We start from the raw sequence: 26,011 nt of genomic DNA, 5'->3' as shown, positions 1-26,011 counted from the left end.
CAGCCTCCTGGCTCTCACCCTGCACATCTTTATAACCATTGCTGAGGTCCCCCCTCAGGCTCCCCATCTCCAAGCTAACGAGCCCAGCTCCCTCCACCTCTCCTCATAAGGGAGATGTTCCATTCCCTCCATCACCTCTGTGGCTCCAACCCAAACTATTCTGTGACTCTATGGCAAGAAAAGAAACCCTGCTAGGACTGAGCAAAGCTTTCCAAGGTCCCACTGCAAGGAACAGTTTTGCCAACGCATAAGCAGCGGCGTGGAAGAGCAAAGCTGTGCCAGCAGCAATGCTCTGCTCCTTTGTTAGGATGAGCTTTGTTCTGGGGGCTGGGGAAAGCCTGCCAAGTTGTCTCAGCTACCTCACATTTAAATATCTGCCTTCACAGACAAAGATTTGCTGTGTCTATAGACTTGTAAGGTTAAACACACCCCTGAGAAAGGGCAGCTTGTGCTACGGAACAGAGACTGGCAAGAGGAGTAGGAATGGAGGCAGCAAAGGCACTTGGCAACCCCTTTTGTTTCTGGAGGAGGTGGTAAGTAAGATTCCATGCCCTGGAAAGAAGCCTCCTTCTTTACCTGCTAGATAAAGAGGACAAAGGAGATCAATTTCATAGTCCTTGACATGCCTCAGTGCCAGAGCTGGGGGTACAGGAGTAACACAGTGGTTTGTTGCTTTGAACACAGAAAGCTGCCCATGAAATTCAGAGCCTCACAGAGACAGGCAAAAGTACCTCTGTTTTGGGGGTCCCAAGAGGCACCTCCCTTCCCAAAGCTGAGGCCAGCCTCTGTGGTCACAGCAGCAGGTGCAGCCTGCAGCCTCCCAGTCCACATCTGCTTACTGAATAATGAATGGCCATGAGGGGGCTGCAGGGAGAGTTTGCTGAGGAGAGGCTGAGGGAGCTGGGGGAGACCAGCCTGGAGAAGAGGAGGCTTAGAAGGGACCTCATCACTCTCTACAACTACTTAGAAGGAAGTTGTAGTCAGGTAGGCATCAGGTTTTGTTCCCAGGCAACTACTAACAGGACAAGAGGGCATGGCCTGATGCTGCACCAAGGGAGGGTTAGGTTGGATATCAGGAAGCACTTCCTCGTGGGAAGGTGGATGGGCACTGGGATGGACTGCCCAGAGAGATGGTGGAGTCACCCCCCCTGGAGGTCTTTAAAAGATTGGTTGTGGCACTTAGAGTCAGAGACTCAGGCAGGCTGGCAGAGAGCTCCAGGCTCAGCCAGCCCAGCTTAGCACCCAGCCCTGCCCAACCAACCAGACCATGGCACTCAGTGCCCCAGCCAGGCTTGGCTGCAACACCTCCAGCCACAGCCACTCCACCACCTCCCTGGGCAGCCCATTCCAGTGCCAATCACTCTCTCTGCCAGCAGCTTCCTAACAACATCCAGCCTAGACCTGCCCTGGCACAGCTTCAGGCTGTGTCCCCTTCTTCTGCTGCTGGCTGCCTGGCAGCAGAGCCCAACCCCACCTGGCTACAGCCTCCCTGCAGGCAGCTGCAGGCAGCAATGAGCTCTGCCCTGAGCCTCCTCTGCTGCAGGCTGCACCCCCCCAGCTCCCTCAGCCTCTCCTCACAGGGCTCTGCTCCAGGCCCCTCCCCAGCCTTGCTGCCCTTCTCCAAACACCTTCCAGCACCTCAACATCTCTCTGGAATTGAGGTGGTGCCACGGTTTAGCTGATGTGGTGGTGTTAGGTCCCAGGCTGGACTTGATGTCATTGGTCTTTTCCAGCCTCAATGACTCTGTGAAGGTGCAGCTGGGATCCAGCTGGGATCACACCATTGGCTTCATAATTCACTGGGAATTCTCAGCAGCAGCAACGTGGTGAAGAAATCACTAATCACACCTGATGACTATGAAACAGAATTCTCTGAGGACACACAACAATACCAACCTTGAAACAACGGCAGTATTCTCCAGATGGAAATTGGCCCCTGGCTGGCAAACTGCCCAAGGGAACATTCCATGAAAAATAAAGGCAAGCCTGCTAATGCCAGCATCAGGGTGTAGGGGATTAGAAAAGCACCTGGAAGGAAAGAGGAGAGGGAAAAAAAAACACAGGCAGAGGTAACAGTTCATGTTTCAGTGTTCACCACACAATTCTCTTTCCCCCTCCCCCCACCTCAAGGGTCCCACACTAGGAGGGTTTGGAGATTTCTTGCTTCTTTTTTTTGGCAGAATGAATAGAATCAGAGGATGGTTTAGGTTGGAAGGGACCTCAAAGCTCAGCCAGTTCCATCCCCCTGCCATAGGCAGGGACACCTCCCACTAAAACAGGCTGCTCAAAGCCTCATCCAGCCTGGTCCTAACACCTCCAGGGAGGTTGTGGAGCACAGAAGCACCCAACGTGATCTTTGATCACGTTGGGTGCTTCTGTGCTCCACAACCTCCCTGGGCAACCTGTGCCAGTGTCTCAGCATCCTCACCCCGTGCCAGTGCCTCAGCATGCTCAATCTGTGCCAGTGTCTCAGCACCCTCAACCTGTGCCAGTCTCTCACCACCCTCAACCTCCAGCTCAAACAGGTCGCTCAAGACCTCATCCAAGCTGGCCTTGAACACCTCCACAGAATGTAGGGGTTGGTTTGTAACTCCTGCTTTGTGTGACACCAAACAGCACCTGAGATGCAGAGCCAGTTTGGAAAGCCTGTTTTTGTGTGAGGGTAGATAGTGCCCAAAGGGAAAGGGTCACAGTGACTCACGTGGGATGGCTTCTTGTCTGCTGGAGAAGCTCAGCAGGAGCCAGCAGTGTACACTTGCAGCCCAGAGAGCCAAGCAGAGCCTGGGCTGCAGCAGCAGCAGTGTGGCCAGCATGGCCGGGGAGGGGATTCTGCCCCTCTGCTCTGCTCTGCTGAGACCCCACCTGGAGTCCTGCATCCAGCTCCGGAGCCCCTGGGACAAGAGGGATGTGGAGATGCTGAAGTGTGTCCAGAGCAGGGCCAGGAGGATGCTCAGAGGCTGCAGCAGCTCAGAGGCTGTGAGCACAGACTGAAAGAGTTGGGGCTGTGCAGGCTGGAGCAGAGGAGGCTCCCAGGTGACCTTCTTGTGGCCTTCCAGCATCTGAAGGGGGCTCCAGAAAAGCTGGGGAGGGACTTTTGAGGCTGTGAGGGAGTGTCAGGAGTGGGGGGAATGGAGCAAAGCTGGAGGTGGGGAGAGTGAGGCTGGAGGTGAGGAGGAAGTTGTTGAGCAGGAGAGTGGTGAGAGGCTGGAATGGGTTGCCCAGGGAGGGGGTTGAGGCCCCATGGCTGGAGGTGTTTGAGGCCAGGCTGGCTGAGGCTGTGTGCAGCCTGCTCTAGGGTAGGGTGTCCTTGGGCATGGCAGGGGGGTTGGGACTGGCTGCTCTTTGTGCTCCCTTCCAGCCCTGCCTGATTCCATGATTATTCCAGAATCAAAGCACACAAGCAGGAGCACTGATCAGCAGTAGGCACCAGCAGTTTTAGCTGCTTTCTAGATGATCTTCCAGCTTTTAATCTCACAAGGACCTCATTCCTTCATGTAGCAAGCTGTGATATGCAACTGCCTCCTTAAGAGCAGCTGCTGGATGTCAAAGCATGAAAGTTACTTGCTATGGTTAGCTGACTCCTGTGCCAAGCAGCATCTCGGCCTGGCTCTTGTTCCAGGCCATTCTAAAGTGCACATTAACCTGGCAGCAGTGCCAGCCCTGCTCTGTGAAGGGGACTGGCACTTCATTATGTGCCTGCAAAAGGAGGGGAAAGTGAGAGCACAGCTTTCCTACCCACCACCCAGCAACACCCCTGCAGAAATCCCTTCCCTCTCAGTGAACTCAGAGCAAGCAAGGACCCAGTTCTGCAGGGATCTGCAGGCACCTGCTGAGCTTGAAGGAAGTAAACAGAATGAGCTGCATTACTTCTGTGTGTCGAAACAAGGATGTGCCAGGTGTCTTTATCAGCTGTGGACAAGGGGCACAGAGCAGCATAAATAAGCTTTACATGCAAATCTCTGCTGTGGCCGACAGGAAAAGAAACACCTAGGAGGGAGGGGGGGATGTAACTGCTCCTTTTGTTCTCACCCTTTCCTCCAGCACAACCCGAAGGAACACGACCTGGCCCAGCTGGCTGCAACAAAACTTCTGCACCAAGAATGCCATCTTGTGTTCCACCTGCAGCTCTGGGGGGGCTCTGATGCATCTGCAGGCCAGAGCTTGGCTTGCAACAAGTCTGCAGCTGCCTGCAGGGAGGCTGTAGCCAGGTGGGGTTGGGCTCTGCTGCCAGGCAGACAGCACCAGAAGAAGGGGACCCAGGCTGAAGCTGTGCCAGGGCAGGTCTAGGCAGGATGTTGTTAGGAAGTTGTTGGCAGAGAGAGTGATTGGCACTGGAATGGGCTGCCCAGGGAGGTGGTGGAGTGGCTGTGGCTGGAGGTGTTGCAGCCAAGCCTGGCTGGGGCACTTAGTGCCATGGTCTGGTTGGTTGGGCAGGGCTGGGTGCTAGGTTGGGCTGGCTGAGCCTGGAGCTCTCTTCCAACCTGCTTGATTCTATGTTGGATTGGGCAGGGCTGGGTGCTAGGTTGGGCTGCCTGAGCCTGGAGCTCTCTTCCAACCTGCTTGATTCTATGATTCTATGTTGGATTGGCCAGGGCTGGGTGCTAGGTAGGGCTGTCTGAGCTCGGAGGTCTCTTCCAACCTGCCTGATTCTATGTTTTATTGGCCAGGGCTGAGTGCTAGGTTGGGCTGGATGAGCTTGGAGGTCTCTTCCAACCTGCTTGATTCTATGATCCTATGAAGGCACCTGCAGTGCCTTGGCATTTCTGCCCTAACTACCAGTGGTTGCCTGGCAAGCAGACAAAGCTCTGGAACAGCAGCCAGGGAAGTCAATGCCTCCGTTTGGCTTTGCCACTACTTCATTGTGCAAGCAAGTAGAGCCTCTCGCTGCCCTGCACTTCCCAACCATCAGATGGGGCTAATTACTGAGCCTGGATAATTATTCCAGCTTAGCTTGTTTGCCTGGCAAAACAAAAGGTGCAGAGAGGATTTGATTGCTCTGCATACACATACCAGGGAGGCAAGCAGCGGGAAGGCAGAACAGGGGAAGCAGGGGGTATCAGCACGGTGACAAAACAGTTGGTCATGAGCACATCAGAAGAGCTCTGGAATCCTCAGGTGGTATTTTGCAATTCGAGCTAAATGCTCTTTTCCTCCTCAGCTGGCACTCAAAAAGCTTGGAGATGCCTCTCACTCCTCAACGTGAGGAGAAGCTTCTTCGCCGTGAGAGTCACTGAGCCCTGGAGCAGGCTGCCCAGAGAAGTCGTCAGGTCTCCTTCTCTGGAGGCTTTCCAAACCTGCTTGGATGTGTTCCTGCATGCCCTGCCCCAGGCAGTCCTGCCCTGGCAGGGAGGTTGGACTGGCTGACCTCTGGAGGTCCCTTCCTACCCTTGCCACTCTGTTCTTCTCCCATCCTACGCCACCTCCCGTGCCCAGCAGCAGGCACCGTCCCATCTGCCAGGGTGATGCTCACATCCAGCTTTGGCGACCCCCCCTGAGAGCTGCCCCCCTCTCCCTGGGGGCTGGCAAAGCGTGCCCAGCCAGCAGCCCCCGCGGGCACAGGTACCTCCTCCGTTCTGGTAGGTGAGGTAGGGGAAGCGCCAGACGTTGCCCAGGCCCACGGCGTAGCCCACCATGGAGAGCAGGTACTCGCTTTTGTTGGACCAGTTGCCTCGCTCCGAGCTGCCCCCGCTCTCACTGCTGTGCCCATCCTTCTCGTTCGACAGGCTGAAGTCCTTGGGAGAGAAGAGGGAAGGGTCAGGACTGCCCCACAGGCCGGCAGGGCTGGCACATCCTCGTTTCTCCTTGGCGTCACTGGGCAGGGCAGCCAGGCAGGGTCGGCAGAGCCAGGTGGGCTGCCAGTCCAGCTGATCCCTGGCAGGGCAGCACAAACCTTTCAGAGAGGGTCCCACCAGCAAGCCCAAACCACCTTCACAGGCAGCTTTGCTCTGATCCTGTCTCAGCCCTCTGTGCTGTCAAGTACCTCCAGGGGACTCCCCTACTCAGTCCCAGATGCCCTCAGACCCACCCATTCGGATGTCCACCCGGGCACATTCCTGTGTGCCACCTCAAAAACACTTGTCCAGGTTTTCATGCCAGAGCATCCCTCGTGGCTTACCCCAGTGTGTGTTCCTATATCTGTCTGGATATCACCTGCCCAGATAATGCCACAACTGCCCAGGTGCCCCATACATCACCTGCCCAGGAGCCAGCACCTTGCCTGCCCGAGTGTCCCTGTGTCCACTGGGACACATCCATGCCCGTACCTGCTGAGGTGCACCCATACCTGCCTGTGCTCACCCACACCCCTCCAGATGCCCCTAATATCCCACCTCCACAGCTGCTTTCACACCTGCACAGGTACCCTAAATGTGCCACCTATCCAGGTGCTTTGATACCTCCCCAGGCACCCTCAATGACCACCTGTCCAGGTGCTTTTAAACCTGCACAGGTACCCCCAATTCCCCTCCTCCTCTGGTGCTTCTACACCTACTCAGGTGTCCCAAACACACTTCCACAGCTGCTTTTGTACCTGCAAAGGTGTCCCCGATATCCCACCCCCCCAGCTGCTTTCATACCTGCCCAGACATCCCCATCTATTCCGGTGCTATCCCCAATACCCCTCCTCCCCTGGTGCTTCGACACCTGCTCAGGTGTCCCCAGCATCCCACCTGCCCAAGTGACTTTATACCTGCCCAGATACTCCCAGTGTCCCACCAAGTCAGTTCCTTTTACACCCCCTCAGTTGTCCCAAATATCCCAATCTGCCCAGATGCTTTGATACCCGCCCAAGTACCCCAAACGTGCCACCTATCCTAGTGCTTTGATACCCGCCCAAGTACCCCAAACGTGCCACCTATCCTAGTGCTTTGATACCCGCCCAAGTACCCCAAATGTGCCACCTATCCTAGTGCTTTGATACCCGCCCAAGTACCCCAAACGTGCCACCTATCCTAGTGCTTTGATACCTGTCCAAGTACCCCAGACGTGCCACCTATCCTAGTGCTTTGATACCCGCCCAAGTACCCCAAACGTGCCACCTATCCTAGTGCTTTGATACCTGTCCAAGTACCCCAAACGTGCCACCTATCCTAGTGCTTTGATACCCGCCCAAGTACCCCAAACGTGCCACCTATCCTAGTGCTTTGATACCTGTCCAAGTACCCCAGACGTGCCACCTATCCTAGTGCTTTGATACCCGCCCAAGTACCCCAAACGTGCCACCTATCCTAGTGCTTTGATACCTGTCCAAGTACCCCAGACGTGCCACCTATCCTAGTGCTTTGATACCTGTCCAAGTACCCCAAACGTACCACCTATTCAGCTGCTTTGATACCTGCCCAAGTACCCCAAACGTGCCACCTATCCAGGTGCTTTATACCCACCCAAGTACCCCAAACGTGCCCCCTATCCAGCTGCTTTGATACCTGCCCAGGTGCTTCCCTCCGTGCCCAGATGCCTCCAGTATCCCACCTCCGCGGCTGCTTTCACACCTGCCAAGGCGTCCCCAATACCCTACCTCCCCAGGTGCTCCGACACCTGCCCGGATGCCCCCAGCGTCGCACCTATTCGGCTGCTTTACACCCGCTGGGCTGCCCCCGATCCCGCACCTGCCCGGGTGCCCGCCGCCTGCCCGGGTGCCCGCCGCCTGCCCGGCCGCCCGCCGCCTGCCCGGCCGCCCGCTGCCCGCCGTGTGCCCGCTGCCTGCCCGGCCGCCCGCTGCCCGCCGTGTGCCCGCTGCCTGCCCGGCCGCCCGCTGCCCGCCGTGTGCCCGGCCGCCCGGCGCCGCCTCACCTTGCTCTTGCCGCAGGAGAGGCAGCGGGGCAGGCTGAGCATCCCCATGGCCGCGGGAGCCGCTCCGCTCTGCCCGCGCCGCCCGGCGCCCGGCCCTTTAAGGGGCCGCCTCCCGCCCGCCCCGCACCGCCCTGCCGTTAACCGCGGCCCCTGGGCTTCCCCGCGGCACCTCCCGCCCCGCCGGGCCGCCCCGGCCCCCGCCCGCTGTCCCGGCCGCTGCCTGTGCCCCTGCCCGTGCCGCGCTCCGGCCCGGCCGCCGCCCGCCCTCCTCCTGGGGCCGCCGAGCGCCCCGGGCTGCCCCGCGCACTGCGGCACCCCTGCCGGCATTCGGGCTCACACTTGAGGGGACCCTGAGCCGCCTGCTGTAGCTGGAGGTGTCCCCGTTCGCTGCAGGCGCTTGGACGGGATGACCTTCCAGGGTGCTCCCCAGCCCGGTGCAGTCCGTGGGTACGGCTCTTCCCCGTAAGCACAGCCGCACACCCCCCGGCCTGCCGCCTGCCTCCGCCGCTGCCGACGGCTGCCAGCTCTGCCTCTCCGGTGAGCGCTGCCAGCCCCTGCCCGCCCGCACACCCCGGGGGCTGTGCCCCCCCTGCCCAGCTGCCTCATGGCTCCCTGCCCGCCCGCGGCTGCCTGCTGCCTGACCCGTCCCACGCCCGGGCCGCGGCTGGGCAGCTGCGGGGCAGCGAGGAGCACAAGGTGGGGTAAAGGGGATGGGGAAGTTGAGCTTCGCACGCAGCTTCCACCCTGACAGGCAGGGAAAGGGCAGGTCGCAAGAGCCAAGGCACTGCCGGAGCAGGAATGTGAGAACGACTTCAGCTCCTTTCTGAAGCACTCTCCTGCTTCACCCAGCAGAGCCTCCTGCCCCGGGCGTCTCCTCGGGACATGCGGGAGGACGCTGGCACAAGGGGACACTGCCTGGCTGGCTGCTTTGGGGCCAGAGTGGCTGAGAGCAGACAGGCAGAGAGGGAGCTGGGGGTGCTGGCAGAGAGCAGCTGCAGAGGAGGCAGCAGTGCCCTGGTGGGCAGCAGAGCCAATGGCATCCTGGGCTGGCTGAGGAGCAGTGTGGGCAGCAGGACAAGGGAGGTTCTTGTGTCCCTGTGCTCAGCACTGCTCAGGCCACCCCTGCAGTGCTGTGTCCAGCTCTGGACTCCTCCATTGCAGAGAGATGTTGAGGTGCTGGAAGGTGTTTGGAGAAGGGCAGCAAGGCTGGGGAGGGGCCTGGAGCACAGCCCTGTGAAGCTGGGGCACTTAGTGCCGTGGTCTGGTTGGTTGGGCAGGGCTGGGTGCTAGGTTGGGCTGGCTGAGCTTGGAGCTCTCTTCCAACCTGTTGATTCCATGATTCTATGATTAATTGCTCTCCTCCATTCCTAGCTGCTGCTTCCCGTGGCCCTGCCAGGTCCCACCATGACCTCAACCAGCAGCACTTCGTGTTGAGATCAGGTCAGCATGGTTCCATCTAGCCACAAGCAAGAGGTGCACTGGAGGGAGGAGTGTGTGGGCCAGCAGGTAGGAAGGTGAGGTCAGAGTGACAAGCCTGTGCAGCAGGTTCTCTGGGAGACTTTTCAAAGCTGAAAGGGTGCCAGAATAGTCTCTGGATGCCAGGATGGTCTCTATCATTGGAACAGAAAAGCAAGCAGAAGCAGGGGAAAAATAAACACATTAAAGGAGGGGGGGATGGATAGATAGACAGAGAGATAGATGGACAGAGAGAGATAGATAGATAGATAGATAGATAGATAGATAGATAGATAGATAGATAGATAGATAGATAGATAGATAGATAAAAAATCTGAGGAAACACCCCCTTAACCCTCTGGGTTCAAGAGGCCACAGTGCCAAGCAGAGACCTCCAGTATGCTTCTGTATGAAACCAGGACAAAGCCCATGCTGGGAAGCCAGGCAGCATTCTTCTGAAGCTAATCAGGGCTGCAGGTGAACTGAGTGAGCCTCTCTGGTAATCCCAATCCCAGTTTCAAATCTGAAGTAAAATGGGATAGCAGGGCTTGGATCCTGAGGATCTCCAGTATCTGGGGGTCCCCATCTCCCCAGGGGGAAGCAAAACCCTCCCAGGAAACAGCGCTGAGCATGGCAACAGCAGCCACTGTTCTGAGCTCGTGATTCAGAAGTGGTTATCAGCTTGTTTAGAGATGGAGTGAGGTGAAAAACAACCTGTTAGCTGCAGCCTCTCCCTCCTGATTGGGATTAAGTGCATGTCGTAACCTGGCAGAGTCACCCGTTGAGGCATTCTCCCTGTGCAACTCCAGATGACTCCAAGCATAGAATCACAGAATCAGGCAGGATGGAAGAGAGCTCCAGGATCAGCCAGCCCTGCCCAACCAACCAGACCATGGCACTCAGTGCCCCAGCCAGGCTTGGCTTCAACAACCTCCAGCCTCGGCCACTCCATCACCTCCCTGGGCAGCCCATTCCAGTGCCAATCACTCTCTCTGCCAACAGCTTCCTAACAACATCCAGCCTAGACCTGCCCTGGCACAGCTCCAGGCCGTGTCCCTTGTTCTGGTGCTGGCTGCCTGGCAGCAGAGCCCAACCCCACCTGGCTGCAGCCTCCCTTCATACTAAAGAGGTACCACTCCTAGAGAGGTACCACTCCTGGGATGCTTTTTGTCTCTGGCCGCGTGTGAAGTTTGGTTTCTTGTCCGTTTTTTGCGCCTAAGGAAGCGAATGACTCCAGAGGCTGAGCAGAGGAGAGATGAGTATCACTGAAGGGAGGATTGTGCCCGAAGCAGGGCTTTGTTCTGCCTCTGCTATGCAGCTGAATAGCACAGATACTGCGATTTGCATTTGCTAGAGGATGTTAGCCCATCAGGCTGAGCCCTGGAGGCTGGTTGCTGGCAGCTATTGTAGCCACCCATCACTGGCCAAGCACCCTGCAAAGCCAATTACCGCTGGAATGTCTCAGAGATAGCAGCCAGCAAACCCGAGCCAGCTTGGCTCTGCCATGCCTCATTTCATAGCTTCATACAGTGGGTTGGGTTGGAAGGGACCTTAAAGATCACTCAGCTCCAACCCCACTGCCGTGGGCAGGGACACCTCCCACCAGCCCAGGCTGCTTAAGGCATCAATCAACTTGACCTGGAACATCTCTAGGGAGGGGACATCCGCAGCCTCCCTGGGCAGCCTGTGCCGGTGTCTCACCACCCTCGCTTTCAAGAGTTTCTTCCTCATCTCCGTTCTCAATCTCCTCTCAGCTGCCAGCTCTCTCAGCACCCTAGGATGGATCTCATCTGGTCCCATGGGCCTGTGAGGGTCCAAGTGGCTCACCAGGTCCCTTACTGCTTCCTCCTGGATTGCAGAGGGATTATACAGGGGGACTCATCTGCCAGCTCTCTCAGCACCCTAGGATGGATCCCATCTGGTCCCATGGACTTGTGAGGGTCCAAGTGGCTCAGCAGGTCCCTTACTTCTTCCTCCTGGATTACAGGGGGACTATACTGGTCCCTGGCTCCATCTGCCAGCTGAGGAGGCCAGTTGTCCTGGAGGTAACCTGTTCCACTGTTGAAGCTGGAGACACAGAAGGTGTTAAGCACCTCTGCCTTTTCCTCCTCCTCCTTTGTCACTGTATTCCCCTCTGCATCTAACAGAGTGGAGGTTGTCCTTGCCCCTTCTCTTGCCATTAATATCTTTGTAGAAACATTAACTGTTCTCCTCTACAACAGTGCCCAGCCTAAGTTCTGAGTGGGGTTTTGCCTCTCTCATATTCTGTTCTCCTCCAGCTTCAGTCCATTCTCCCTTACCCTATCAACACAACCCCTTGTCAGAAGTGCCTTCCCAACACATCCCATGGTGTATCCCACCCCCTGACTAGCAGGCATAACCAAAGTGTCTGTGTAAACCTTTCTTTTCCTTTTGGGAGATGCCCCTGGATAACCTTGATAACTTATTGACCACCTTTGCTCCACTGGGCTAAAAAAAACCCCAAACCTCCCCTCCCCCCCAAAAAAAAGGACAGGGGAAAAAAAATCAGAGCAGTGATGATAACCTTAACGTGCTGAGAACACAGCAAACAACCCTGACACTTGCTGGGTGCAGGGAGATCTCCATGGTTTGCATTTGGCTGCACCAGTGCTGTTATCAGCTTGGGGGTATTGCTCTTGGCTAACACAAACAGACCTCTGGTGAAGAAGCAGAGGTGTTTGCTGTGCTTAAGAGCACGGTGAGTAAGTCCTGCTGCTTCACCTGCACCTCCTGGACCAGCAGTGATAACTAATTTGGGCACCTGGCAGGCATGCAAGAGTGATTCAGCAAAGCTGGGGCTTGTTTACTTCTTCTGATCCCAACTGGTAGGTGCTGGAGATCCAACAGCAAGTGGCATCCTGGGGTGTGTTGATGAAAGGGGGACCAGCAGGTCTAAGAGAGGCTCTCCTGCCCCTCTGCCCTGCTGAGACCACACCTGCCATACTGTGCCCAGATTTGGGCTCCCCAACTCAAGAAGGACAGGGAGAGACTCCAAAGAAGAGCTGTGAGGATGGTTAAGGGGTTTGAACATCTCTCCTGTGAAGAAAGACTGAGGAGTGGGACTGTGTAATCTGTCAAAGAGAAGGCTGAGAGGGGATCTGAGCAGCGTTTGTAAGTGTCTGAGGGGTGGGTGGCAAGAGGAAGAGGCCAGGACAAGGATGATGGAGGAGGTTCCACCTCAACGTGAGGAGGAACTTCTTTGCTGCAAGGGTCACTGAGCCCTGAAGCAGCCTGCCCACAGAGTATCATAGAGCCAAGCAGGTTGGAAGAGAGTTCCAAGCTCCTCCAGCCCAACCTAGCACCCAGCCCTGCCCAACCAACCAGACCATGGCACTCAGTGCCCCAGCCAGGCTTGGCTGCAACACCTCCAGCCACAGCCACTCCACCACCTCCCTGGGCAGCCCATTCCAGTGCCAATCACTCTCTCTGACAACAACTTCCTAACAACATCCAGCCTAGACCTGCCCTGGCACAAAAGTTAGTTCAAAATGACCTGCCCTAGCCAGGAGCCCAAATTAACCAGGAGCTCCAGTTCAGGAATCTTTCAGAGATTCATAGAATGGTTGAAGTTGGAAAGGACCTTGAAGGTCATCTGGTTCCAATCCCCCTGTCCATGAGACACCTCCCACTAGCCCAGGTTGCTCCAGGCCTCATCCATCCTGGCCTGGCACACCTCCAAGGAAGGATCATTCACAGCCTCCCTGGGCAACCTGTGCCAGTGTCTCCCTGCCCTCACTGCCAACAGTTTCTTCCTCATCTCCACTCTCACTCTCCCCTCTCCCACCTCAAAGCCATTGTCCCTCATCCTGGCACTGCCAGCCTTTGTCAGAAGTCCCTCCCCAGCTCTCTTGGAGCCCCTTCAGGTACTGGAAAGCTGCTCCAAGTTCTCCCTGGAGCCTTCTTTACTCCAGGCTGAGCAGTCCCAGCTCCCTCAGCCTGTCCCCACAGCTGAAAAGCTCTGATCACCATCATGGCCTCCTCTGGACTCACTGCAGCCTCTTCAGGTCCTGCTTGTGCTGGGGACTCCAGAACTGGATGCAGTGCTCCTGGCATACTGCAAGGCTAACAGTCCAACCCAGCAGGAGGATGCCACCTGAAGAGCTGCTGGGGCCAGCTCTGCTGCCTGGGCAGCATCACTTTTTTGCCTGTGTAGATTCCTGCCCCAGGAACCAAAGCAGCTACAGCTGTCATGCAGGTACAGCTGTCATGCAGGTACACCTGCAAGGGAGCTTCTCCTGCCCCTCTGCTCTGCCCTGCTCAGACCTCATCCTGAATACTGTGTTCAGTTCGGGGCTCCCCAGTAGCAGAGGGACAGGGATCTGCTGGAGAGGGTCCAGTGGAGGGCTAGGAGGATGATGAGGGGACTGGAGCACTGCCTGGTGAGGAGAGGCTGAGGGCCCTGGGGCTGCTTAGTCTGGAGAAGAGAAGACTGAGAGGGGATTGAATCAATGTCTGTAACTGTCTGAGGGCTGGGGGTCAGGAGGGGGGGACAGGCTCTGCTCACTGCTGCCTGGGACAGGACAAGCAGCAATGGATGGAAGCTGCAGCACAGGAGGTTCCAGCTCAGCACAAGGGAGAACTTCTTGCCTGGAAGGGTGCCAGAGCCCTGGCACAGGCTGCCCAGAGAGGTTGTGGAGCCTCCTTCCCTGGAGCCTTTCCAGGCCTGTCTGGATGTGTTCTGTGTGCCCTGTGTTAGGATTGTGTGGTCCTGCTGTGGCAGGGGATTGGACTGGATGATCTCCTTGGGTCCCTTCCAGCCCCTAACATCCTGTGAAGCTGTGAACCTTTACTGATAACTCACAAGAAATAAGCATACAAAGAACCCTTGGTTAAGAGACTCATGAAAGCAAGGCAGTGCTCTCCTCCTGCTGAGAACTGTTTCCCTCTGCTGCCTGCCAGCTGTAAGCAAGGTTGAAGTGTACCTAGAAGCAAGGCAGAGCAAGAAGTGGCACTCCTGCTTGCAACACAGGATGGAGAAGTGATTCATCTTACCACAGAATGGTTTGGATTGGAAGGGACTTTCAAGATCATTCAGTTCCAGTTCACCTCCCACCAGCCCAACTTGCTCAAGGTCTCATCCAACCTGACCTTGAACATCTGGTTGGGTTGGAAAGGACCCTAAACATCATCTAGTCCCAACCCCCCCCTGCCATGGGCAGGGACAGCTCCCACCAGCACAGGTTGCTCATCCAGCCTGGCCTTGAATACCTCCAGGGAGGGAGCAGCCACAGCCTCCCTGGGCAACCTGTGCCAGTGTCTCACCACCCTCAACCTGTGCCAGTGTCTCACCCCACCCTCACTCTCAACAACTTCTTCCCCATCTCCACTCTCACTCTCCCCTCTCCCAGCTCAAAGCCATTGTCCCTCACCCTGGCACTGCCAGCTCTTGCCAAAAGTTCCTCCCCAGCTCTCCTGCAGCCTGCTTCAAATACTGGAAGGTTGCTCTAAGGTTTCCCTGGAGCCTTCTTTTCTCCAGGCTGAACAGCCCCAACTCAGCCTTGTTCCCAGTGGTTTATACATTGGGTTTTTATACCTCTTACCAGCCCAATGAATGATAAAGACTTGATCATGACTTTCTTTTTGCAACCAATCATCCACTTGAGTTGGATCCTGCACCAGTTTCTCTTATCAGAATAGTCCAATAAGCCTTAAACCACCACACCACAGCACCAGGGAGACCTTAGAGTAGCCTTCCAGTACCTGAAGGGAGCTGTAGGAGAGCTGAGGAGAGACTTTTCAGAGGGGTTTGTGGGGATAGGATGAAGAGGAATGGATTTAAGGTGGGAAAGTGGAGATTGAGACTGGAATTCTTTCCAGTGGGGGTGGGGAGACACTGGCACAGGTTGCCCAGAGAGGTTGTGGAGCACAGAAGCACAGAATGGGATCAAAGATCAAAGATCCCATTCTGTGCATTTATGCTCCACAACCTCCCTGGAGATGTTCAAAGCCAGGTTGGATGAGGCCTTGAGTGACCTGTTCTAGTGAGAGGTGTCCCTGCCTGCAGAAAAGACTTTGGATCTAGATCTGTTGGAAGGTAGCAGAGCCCTGCAGAGGGACCTGGCCAGGCTGGATGGGTGGGCAGAGGCCAATGGGATGAGACTGAACAAGGCCAAGGGCAGGGTTCTGCACTTTGGCCACAACAAGCCCAAGCAGCACTACAGGCTGGGGCCAAAGTGGCTGAGAGCAGGCAGGCAGAGAGGGAGCTGGGGGTGCTGGCAGAGAGGAGCTGCAGAGGAGGCAGCAGTGTGCCCAGGTGGGCAGCAGAGCCAATGGCATCCTGGGCTGGCTGAGGAGCAGTGTGGGCAGCAGGACAAGGGAGGTTCTTGTGCCCCTGTGCTCAGCACTGCTCAGGCCACCCCTGCAGTGCTGTGTCCAGCTCTGGGCTCCTCCATTGCAGAGAGATGCTGAGGTGCTGGAAGGTGTTTGGAGAAGGGCAGCAAGGCTGGGGAGGGGCCTGGAGCACAGCCCTGTGAGGAGAGGCTGAGGGAGCTGGGGGGGTGCAGCCTGCAGCAGAGGAGGCTCAGGGCAGAGCTCACTGCTGCCTGCAGCTGCCTGCAGGGAGGCTGTAGCCAGGTGGGGTTGGGCTCTGCTGCCAGGCAGCCAGGGGCAGAAGAAGGGGACACAGCCTGGAGCTGTGCCAGGGCAGGTCTAGGCTGGATGTTGTTAGGAAGTTGTTGTCAGAGAGAGTGATTGGCACTGGAATGGGCTGCCCAGGGAGGTGGTGGAGTGGCCGTGGCTGGAGGTGTTGCAGCCAAGCCTGGCTGGGGCACTGAGTGCCATGGTCTGGTTGGTTGGGCAGGGCTGGGTGCTAGGCTGGGCTGGCTGAGCCTGGAGCTCTCTGCCAGCCTGCCTGAGTCCATGACTCTGTGATCTCTTCCAACCCAGAGCATCTTTGATTCTGTATTTGGCAGCAGGGGTTTATCAAATCCATTTCTCCTTTCACAGGGCTCTGGAGGGAATCCTTCACAGGCTCTGGCACTCCACCACACCTTATTTAAAGACATAGATTGGCCTAAGCACAATGAGTGGCACTTGATGAGGTTTTCCCCAAGCCCAGCAGGAGCAGGGAGGGGATTGTCCCCTGGGACTCTGCTCTGCTGAGGCCATACCTTGAGTGTTGTGTTCAGTTTGGGGCACTCAGTGCAAGAGAGATGTGGAGGTGCTGGAGCCAGAGCAGAGGAGGGCAAGGAAGGGCCTGGAGAGTGAGGAGAGGCTGAGGGAGCTGGGGCTGGTGAGTGTGAAAGAGAGGAGGCTGAGGGCAGAGCTCATGGCTGGCTGCAGCCACCTGAGAGGAGGCTGTGCAGAGGCTGCTGCTGGGCTCTGCTCACAGGTGACTGGGGACAGAACAAGGGGGAATGGCCTCAAACTGCCACTGGGCAAGTTTAAGCTGAGTATCAGGAAACATTTTTCCCAGCCAGAGTGGTCAGGCACTGGATTGAGCTGCCCAGGGAGGTGCTGGAGTCACCCACCCTGGCTGTGTTACAAGGCTTGGGGCTGTGGTTTAGGGCGAGCCTTGCAGAGCAGGGCTCTGGGTTGGGCTTGGGAATCCTGAGGAGCTTTACCAGCCTGATTCTGCTTCTCTGATTCCATGGAAAGAGGCAGCTGAAGGCTCCCTGCTGTATCTCCTCCCAGCAGAAGAGTTGCAGAGGTGCTCTGAATGCCAAATGCCTGAGCCTCCCAAGCCATGCTCCTAGGAGCATTCCTTCTTCATGGCTGAGGGTGGAGACCTCAAACCCTGCTCAAAGCACATCTGCCTGTGGGCATTTGTAGCAGGCTGCGACCTGCAGTTAGCACAATACACATCGATCCCTTCAGTGATGGGCAAGTTCTACAGAACCACAGACTGACAGCTTGGAAAGGGCCCCGAGGATCCTCTGCTCCATCCTTTCTAGGTGACACTCTGGCTGCACAGAGCTGCCCCAGCAGGAGGATCCTCTGCTCCATCCTTTCTAGGTGACAGTCTGGCTGCACAGAGCTGCCCCAGCAGGAGGATCCTCTGCTCCATCCTTTCTAGGTGACACTCTGGCTGCACAGAGCTGCCCCAGCAGGAGGATCCTCTGCTCCATCCTTTCTAGGTGACACTCTGGCTGCACAGAGCTGCCCCAGCAGGAAAAGCAGCAGCCCCGAGCATGCCCAGCTGGGCAGAGGGACCCTCCTCCTGTCCCCACTGGTGAGTGCCCATGGTGCCCACTGGGTGAATGGTGGAGGGGAACTGAAGGCTGGGGGGAGCCTGGTGGCCCCCCTGGTTGGGCAGGAGAGAGACTTGATGGTCACTCTGCCATCCCCCATGGGTGCTGGCTGGGCCTGCTGCCTCAGGCTGAGCTCTCCTGTGTTTAGCTGCTGCTGTCTGCTCACTCACAACGAGCTGCAGCACTTGGCAGAAGTGGAGGCTCGTGGGTGGGCAGAGTTGTGTTGTCATAGCATTGTCTGAGTTGGAAAACCTCTCCAAGAGCACCAAGCCCAACCTTCAACCCAGCATCCCCCTGGCCACTAAACCATGGCCCAAAGTGCCATGGCCACACACTGCTTGAACACCACCAGGGATGGTGACTTCACTACCTGCTTGGGCAGCCTGTGCCACTGCCAGGCCACTCTTGCAGCAAAGAAATATACCCCTGATAGACACCTGAGGAGGTCTGTATGTTAATCTGGAGTCACAGGGGCAGGACACATGGGTGAAGAAGCAGAGGTTTACAGCCACATTTCGTGTCTGAGACCCCACCTGGAGTGCTGCATCCAGCTCTGGAGCCCCTGGGACAAGAGGGATGTGGAGATGCTGGAGAGTGTCCAGAGCAGGGCCAGGAGGATGCTGAGAGGCTGCAGCAGCTCTGCTGTGAGCACAGCCTGAAAGAGTTGGGGCTGTGCAGGCTGCAGCAGAGGAGGCTCCCAGGGGACCTTCTTGTGGCCTGCCAGCATCTGAAGGGGGCTCCAAAAAAGCTGGGGAGGGACTTTTGAGGCTGTGAGGGAGTGTCAGGAGTGGGGGGAATGGAGCACAGCTGGAGGTGGGGAGAGTGAGGCTGGAGGTGAGGAGGAAGTTGTTGAGCAGGAGAGTGGTGAGAGGCTGGAATGGGTTGCCCAGGGAGGGGGTTGAGGCCCCATGGCTGGAGGTGTTTGAGGCCAGGCTGGCTGAGGCTGTGTGCAGCCTGCTCTAGGGTAGGGTGTCCCTGGGCATGGCAGGGGGTTGGCACTGGCTGCTCCTTGTGCTCCCTTCCAACCCTGCCTGGTTCTGTGATTCTAGATTTTAATATGGAGTCACAAAGGCAGAGCACAAGGATGAAGCAGCAGTGGGTTACAACCATATTTTATATCTTCAGCAAGGTGAATTTTCATAGATATAGACAGTAAATGCCACAGGAGATGATCTTTTGAGGTCTCTTCCAATCTTTATGATCTGTCATTCTGTCTTTCAACTAGACCAGGCTGATGAGGGCCACATCAGGTCTGATCTCACATGTGCCCGGGGATGGGCCCTCCACCATAGACTCAAGCAGGCTGGCAGAGAGCTCCAGGCTCAGCCAGCCCAGCCTAGCACCCAGCCCTGCCCAACCAACCAGACCATGGCACTCAGTGCCCCAGCCAGGCTTGGCTGCAACACCTCCAGCCACAGCCACTCCACCTCCTCCCTGGGCAGCCCATTCCAGTGCCAATCACTCTCTCTGACAACAACTTCCTAACAACATCCAGCCTAGACCTGCCCTGGCACAGCTCCAGGCTGTGTCCCCTTCTTCTGCTGCTGGCTGCCTGGCAGCAGAGCCCAACCCCACCTGGCTACAGCCTCCCTGCAGGCAGCTGCAGGCAGCAATGAGCTCTGCCCTGAGCCTCCTCTGCTGCAGGCTGCACCCCCCCAGCTCCCTCAGCCTCTCCTCACAGGGCTGTGCTCCAGGCCCCTCCCCAGCCTTGCTGCCCTTCTCCAAACACCTTCCAGCACCTCAGCATCTCTCTGCAATGGAGGAGCCCAGAGCTGGACACAGCACTGCAGGGGTGGCCTGAGCAGTGCTGAGCACAGGGGCACAAGAACCTCCCTTGTCCTGCTGCCCACACTGCTCCTGAGCCAGCCCAGGCTGCCATTGGCTCTGCTGCCCACCTGGGCACTGCTGCCTCCTCTGCAGCTGCTCTCTGCCAGCACCCCCAGCTCCCTCTCTGCCTGCCTGCTCTCAGCCACTCTGGCCCCAGCCTCTAGTGCTGCTTGGGCTTGTTGTGGCCAAGGTGTAGTTCCCTGCCCTTGGTCTTATCACAGTGTCACAGTATCATCAGGGTTGGAAGAGACCTCATAGATCATCAAGTCCAACCCTTTACCACAGAGCTCAAGGCCAGACCATGGCACCAAGTCTTCTTCAATCTCATCCCCTTTGCTTCAACACCTCCAGCCACAGCCACTCCACCACCTCCCTGGGCAGCCCATTCCAGTGCCTATCACTCCCTCTGCCCACAACTTCCTCCTCCTATGATCTTGGAGCTCTTCTCTGACCCAAACCATTCTGTGCTACTAAGGCACACCTCCAGGACTGCCCAAGACACATCAGGCAGGTCTCACTCCAGCTGCCCTTTCCCTGCCCATCCCAGAGGCATGCTCCAGACGTGTTCCATTTGTCGTGGGGGGACTGAAGCTCTGTGCCAATGCCAAATGCCAGTAACATGGAAGACATAGCAACAAATAGCTACTTAGAAGGAAGAGCTAAAGTTCAGGAGAGCTAAACCCTGGGAGCCTGCCAATTATCAGAACCTAATGAGCAGGGAGCTGTTGCAATGGCATGACCTGGCTGTTGGGAAATACTTCAGAGGTGTAGCCACTAGAAACTGGGCAGTGATGTAACTGAGTAGAACAAAGGCTAGGAGGGAGGACAAGACTCAGCTCCTCTGATCTGACTTCCTCAGTCTCATTAGCAGTTTCATTTTTAGCTTCTTCACAGAATGGCCCAGTTTGGAAGGGATCTCAGAGATCATCTACTGTAACCTCCTTGCCATGGGCAGGGACACCTCTCAACCAGGCTTTGGTGCCCATGGTCTGGTTGATTGGGTAGGGCTGGATGCTAGGTTGGACTGGGTGAGCTTGGAGGTGTCTTCCAACCTGCTTGATTCTATGATGGAACCATAGAATGGGTTAGGTTGGAAGGGACCCCAAGGATCAGCCAGTTGCAACCCCCTGCCATAGGCAGGGACACCTCCCACTAGAACAGGTTGCTCAAGGCCCCATCCAGCCTGGACTTCAATGCCTCCAGGGAGGTTGTGGAGCACAGAAGCACCCAATGTGATCTTTGATCACATTGGGTGCTTCTGTGCTCCACAACCTCCCTGGGCAACCTGTGCCAGTGTCTCCCCACCCTCACTATCAACAATTTCTTCCCCATCTCCACTCTCAAGTGGAGAAATTGTTGGGGAAGGAATTGTTGGGGAAGAAATTGCTGGGAGTGGAGATGGAGAAGAAATTGTTGAGAGTGGAGATGGGAAAGAAATTGTTGGGGAAGAAATTCTTGGGAGTGGAGTTGGGGAAGAAATTGGGGAAGAAATTGTTGGGAGTGGAGATGGGGAAGAAATTGTTGGGGAAGAATTTGTTGGGAGTGGAGATGGGAAAGAAATTGTTGGGGAAGAAATTCTTGGGAGTGGAGTTGGGGAAGAAATTGGGGAAGAAATTGTTGGGAGTGGAGATGGGGAAGAAATTGGGGAAGAAATTGTTGGGAGTGGAGATGGGGAAGAAATTGGGGAAGAAATTGTTGGGAGTGGAGATGGGGAAGGAATTGTTGGGAGTGGAGATGGGGAAGGAATTGTTGGGAGTGGAGATGGGGAAGAAATTGTTGGGAGTGGAGATGGGGAAGGAATTGTTGGGAGTGGAGATGGGGAAGAAATTGTTGGGGAAGAAATTGCTGAGAGTGGAGATGGGGAAGAAATTGCTGAGAGGGTGGGAGACATTGTCACAGGTTGCCCAGGGAGGCTGTGGCTGCCCTCTCCCTGGAGGTGTTCAAGGCCAGGCTGGATGAGACCTTGAGCAACCTGGGCTGATGGAAGGTGTCCCTGCCTGTGGCAGGGGCTTGGACCTGGATGAGCTTTAAGGTCCCTTCCATCCCAAACCACTCTGTTGGTCTTGAGGAGGTTTTGCCTGAAGAGCAAAGCTTTGAAGCCCTGAGTGCTGTACAGCTGAGCCAAGACCTTTCAGCTCAGTTTTCTTTTCACTCAGGTCATTTTCTGTGCTAACATTGGGTCTTGCTATGGGATCTCTAAGGGAATTATGCCTGTGATTGTCCTTCCTTCCCAGCAGGATAAAAGCCAGGCTGTTAGCCACACTGATATCTTAGGAAGGGAATGAAGTCCACTAACACCTTCCCTTTGTGGTACCTCTCCCTGCAGCTTAGCAGTTGCTCTCAGAAATAGCTCCTCCAAGCCAGTGCAGCTTCTTCCAGGGGCAAAAGCAGCCCCACATCAGCTAACACCACCAGACCTCCCCTGTGACAGTAGCACAGCTCAGTCTAAAAGGAAAAAGCAGGATTCCTGCCCTAATTCCCACTGCAGTGCACTCAGCATGGCTGAGGCTGGAAGGGACCCCCGAGATCATCTGCTCCAACCTCCCTGCCACAGGCAGGGACACCTCTCAGACAGACTTGGTTACCCAATGCCTTCTACAGCCTGGCCTTGGGCACCTCCAGGCAGGAGGCAGACACAGCCTCCCTGGGCAGCCTGTGCCAGGCTCTCACCACCCTCACACTGCAGAACTTCTGCCTCAGCTCCACTCTCAGCCTGCTCTGCCTCAGCTCCAAACCATTGCTCTTGGCCTGGCTCAGACACCCTCGGCAAAAGTCTCTCTGCAGCCTTCCCGTGGGATTCCTGCAGGTATTTGAAGGCAGCTCTAAGGTCCTTCAGAGTCTTCTCCAGGCTGCACCCCCCCAGCTCCCTCAGCCTGTGCTCACAGCAGAGCTGCTCCAATCCTGCCAGCATCTCTGTGCCCTCCTCTGGCCTCTCTCCAGCAGCTCTGTGCCCTCCTTCTGCTGGGGACAGCAGCCCTGGAGGCAGGGCTGGAGGTGAGGTCTGAGCAGAGCAGAGCCCAGGGGCAGAATCCCCTCTGCTGCCCTGCTGCCCACACTGCTCTGGCTGCAGCCAGCACTCAGCTGCCTGCTGGGCTGCAGGAGGGCACTGCCAGCTCTGTGGAAGGATATCTCCATGCCTCCAAGCAAGGCACGTTCCAGGGGCACCAGAAGAGCAGTTTCTTAGCTGAAGACCTTCAGATTTTTTTCTTAGCTTTACTTTATGTCTTTTAAAAGTATTCAGAGGGATCTGGGTGCCAGAGCTCCTGCTGTGGTCCCCACTGATGTCCAGGGAGGTCTTTCACAGCTCTTCCCATCAGTAGAGTTAGCAATTGGTGGTTTTTACACTCTGTATACGAGGGGACAGCAGAGTTATGGTTGCTGAAGTGTTTTGTGCTGCACCTGCTGGGCAGAAAACACAAGAACTGCAGTGGGCACAAGGACTACAATGCTACAGGCTGGGGCCAGAGTGGCTGAGAGCAGGCAGGCAGAGAGGGAGCTGGGGGTGCTGGCAGAGAGCAGCTGCAGAGGAGGCAGCAGTGCCCAGGTGGGCAGCAGAGCCAATGGCATCCTGGGCTGGCTGAGGAGCAGTGTGGGCAGCAGGACAAGGGAGGTTCTTGTGCCCCTGTGCTCAGCACTGCTCAGGCCACCCCTGCAGTGCTGTGTCCAGTTCTGGGCTCCTCCATTGCAGAGAGATGTTGAGGTGCTGGAAGGTGTTTGGAGCAGGGCAGCAAGGCTGGGGAGGGGCCTGGAGCAGAGCCCTGTGAGGAGAGGCTGAGGGAGCTGGGGGGGTGCAGCCTGCAGCAGAGGAGGCTCAGGGCAGAGCTGATTGCTGCCTGCAGCTGCCTGCAGGGAGGCTGTAGCCAGGTGGGGTTGGGCTCTGCTGCCAGGCAGCCAGGGATAGAAGAAAGGGAAGACCTGCCCTGAAGCTGTGCCAGGGCAGGTCTAGGCTGGATGTTGTTAGGAAGTTGTTGTCAGAGAGAGTGATTGGCACTGGAATGGGCTGCCCAGGGAGGTGGTGGAGTGGCTGTGGCTGGAGGTGTTGCAGCCAAGCCTGGCTGGGGCACTGAGTGCCATGGTCTGGTTGGTTGGGCAGGGCTGGGTGCTAGGCTGGGCTGGTTGAGCCTGGAGCTCTCTGCCAGCCTGCTTGAGTCTATGATCCTATGGTTCTGTGACTGGACCCCATGAATCCCAGCAGAGCCCTCACCACAGCACTTGCCCTCCTCTCCAGCCAGTATGTATCAAGCACAGAGTGCCCTGAAGCAGGGAAGGAAGCTCCCACAGATCATCCCTGATTGACTGGGAAAAAGCTTTGACTAGCAACAATTTCAACTGATAGCCACAATGCACACCCTGCTTGCCACAAAGCTGGCCACTCCCCTGGCTTGGCTCTCCTTTCCAGGCCCAGAGGCTGTCTCCCATCACTGCAGTCCAGCATCTCCTCCTCTCCAGCAGCATCACAGCCACATCCAGCCCCAAAAGCCCAGGGAAGGCACCAGAGCCTGGGCTGGGTGGAGGGGGTGTGAAGGCAGCTCTCTCTTTCACGTGGCCATGCCATTAGCCAGAATCACAGCACCACAGAACTTCAGAGGCTGGAAGGCACCTCCAGAGATCATCCAGTCCAACCCCCTGCCAAGGCAGCATCACCCAGGGCAGGGCACACAGAATCAGAGAATCACAAAATCAAGCAGGTTGGAAGAGAGCTCCAAGATCATCCAGCCCAACCTAGCACCCAGCCCTGTGCAGTCAACCAGACCATGGCACTAAGTGCCTCAGCCAGGCTTTGCTTGAACACCTCCAGGGACTGTGACTCCACCACCCCCTGGGCAGCCCATTCCAATGCCAATCACTCTCTGGGCAGACTTTGAAAGTCTGCAGAGCAGGAGACTCCACAGCCTCTCTGGGCAGCCTGCTCCAGGCCTCCAGCCCCCTCACACCAAAGAAGTTTATCCTCCTGTGGAGCTGAAACCTTCTCTGCTCCAGTTTGTGGCTGTTGCTCCTTGGCTTACTGCTGCTGGCCACCAAAAAGAGCTTGGCCCCCTCCACTTGACCCCCACCCCTCAGGTGTCTGTACACATGGCTCAGATCTGCTCTCAGCCTCCTCCTCTGCACACTAACCAGCCCCAGGGCTCTCAGGCTCTCTCCAGAGGGGAGATGCTCAAGGCCCCCACTCATCCCTGTGGCTCTGCACTGGGCTCTCTCCAGCAGGTCCCTGTCCCTCCTGAGCTGGCAGCCCAGAACTGGACACAGCATTGCAGCTGTGGTCTCAGCAGGCAGAGCAGAGTGGAAGAAGAAGCTCCCCAGCCCTGCTGGCCACACTTTTCCTGCTGCCCCTAGGATGCCTCTGGCTCTCTTGGCCACCAGGGCACATTGCTGCCCAGGCAGAATTTGCTGCCCACCAGCACTCCCAAGGCCTTTCTCCATGGAGCTGCTTTCCAGCAGGGCAGCCCCAACCTGTCTTGGTGCCTGTTGTTATTCCTCCCCAGAAGCAGGACCCTGCACTTGTTGAGCTTCATGTGGTTAGCCTTTGTCCAGCTCTCAGCCTATGCATGTCCCATTGGGTGGCAGCACAGCCTGAGGGCTGTCAGCCACCCCCAAGCCCCCCAGTTTTGTATCATCAGTGAACTTGCTGAGGGTGCACTCAGTGCCCTCATCCAGGTGGTTGGTAAAGACCCCATAACAGCCTGGGTTGGAAGGGACCTCCAGAGGTCATCCAGTCCAATGCCCTGCCCTCAGCAGGGACATCCTCCACTGGAGCAGGTTGCCCAGAGCTCAGTCCAGCCTCACCTTGACCATCTCCCCAGGGATGGGGGCACAACCACCTCCCTGTCCTCTTTTCCTTAGCAGGATGTCCACATAATAATGGCTCTTTTCCCAAGGTCACAGCTGAAGGCAAGGGAAACACTTCCAAGCTTTTATCCTTGCACAAGGTAACTTCTACAGCAGCCACTTCAGACACTGGCTCTGTGGAGCTGCCTGGCATGCTCCAGCTGGAGGATGCTGATACAGAACTGAGCTGGGCCCAGGACTGATCCCTGGGGAACACCACTGGCTGCAGGCCTCCAACTTGACTCTGTGCCACTAATGACAACTCTGTGAACTCTGTTGTGGAGCAGGTTTTGATGCAGCTCACAGCCCAACTGCCTGTGCCACATCTCCTGAGCTTGTCCAGAAGGATGTTGCAGTGGTAACTCCTGCTTGGAGGTGCACCCTCTGAGCACATGGTCAGGGCACCTGCCCCAGCAGCCAGGGAGATGCCACTTTCACCTGGCCTGTCAGAGCTGCTGGTGCTGAGGAACCTCATCTTGAGTACTGTGTTCAGTTCTGGGCTCCCCAGGTGCAGAGGGACAGGGATCTGCTGGAGAGGGTCCAGCAGGGGCTAGGAGGATGCTGAGGGGACAGGAGGGCACTGCCTGATGAGGAGAGGCTGAGGGCCCTGGGGCTGCTTAGTCTGGAGAAGAGACTGAGAGGGGATTGAATCAATGTCTGTAACTCTCTGAGGGCTGGGGGTCAGGAGGGGGGGACAGGCTCTGCTCACTGCTGCCTGGGACAGGACAAGCAGCAATGGATGGAAGCTGCAGCACAGGAGGTTCCAGCTCAGCACAAGGGGGAACTTCTTGCCTGGAAGGGTCCCAGAGCCTGGCACAGGCTGCCCAGAGAGGCTGTGGAGTCTCCTTCCCTGGAGCCTTTCCAGGCCTGTCTGGATGTGTTCTGTGTGCCCTGAGCTGGAT

The 26,011-nt window shown here is 56.8% G+C and overlaps 1 protein-coding gene across 1 annotated transcript in view; it reads right to left on the bottom strand.

Annotated features, from left to right (window-relative positions):
* Window positions 1-7,850, bottom strand: part of SLC6A14 (solute carrier family 6 member 14) — a 34,676-nt gene extending 26,826 nt beyond the window's left edge. Inside the window, exons 1-3 of the mRNA XM_064158895.1 lie at window positions 7,792-7,850; window positions 5,564-5,732; window positions 1,897-2,028 (exon numbers count right to left, since the gene is read on the bottom strand). Coding sequence (XP_064014965.1) covers window positions 1,897-2,028; window positions 5,564-5,732; window positions 7,792-7,839 — 349 coding nt within the window. The 5' untranslated portion in view covers window positions 7,840-7,850. The remainder of the gene's footprint in view (window positions 1-1,896; window positions 2,029-5,563; window positions 5,733-7,791) is intronic.
* Between the last annotated feature and the right edge of the window lie 18,161 nt (window positions 7,851-26,011).

This window comes from Pogoniulus pusillus, chromosome 19, assembly GCF_015220805.1.
Source record: "Pogoniulus pusillus isolate bPogPus1 chromosome 19, bPogPus1.pri, whole genome shotgun sequence".
NCBI lineage: Eukaryota > Metazoa > Chordata > Aves > Piciformes > Lybiidae > Pogoniulus > Pogoniulus pusillus.
This window is presented reverse-complemented; position numbering and strand designations above follow the sequence as displayed.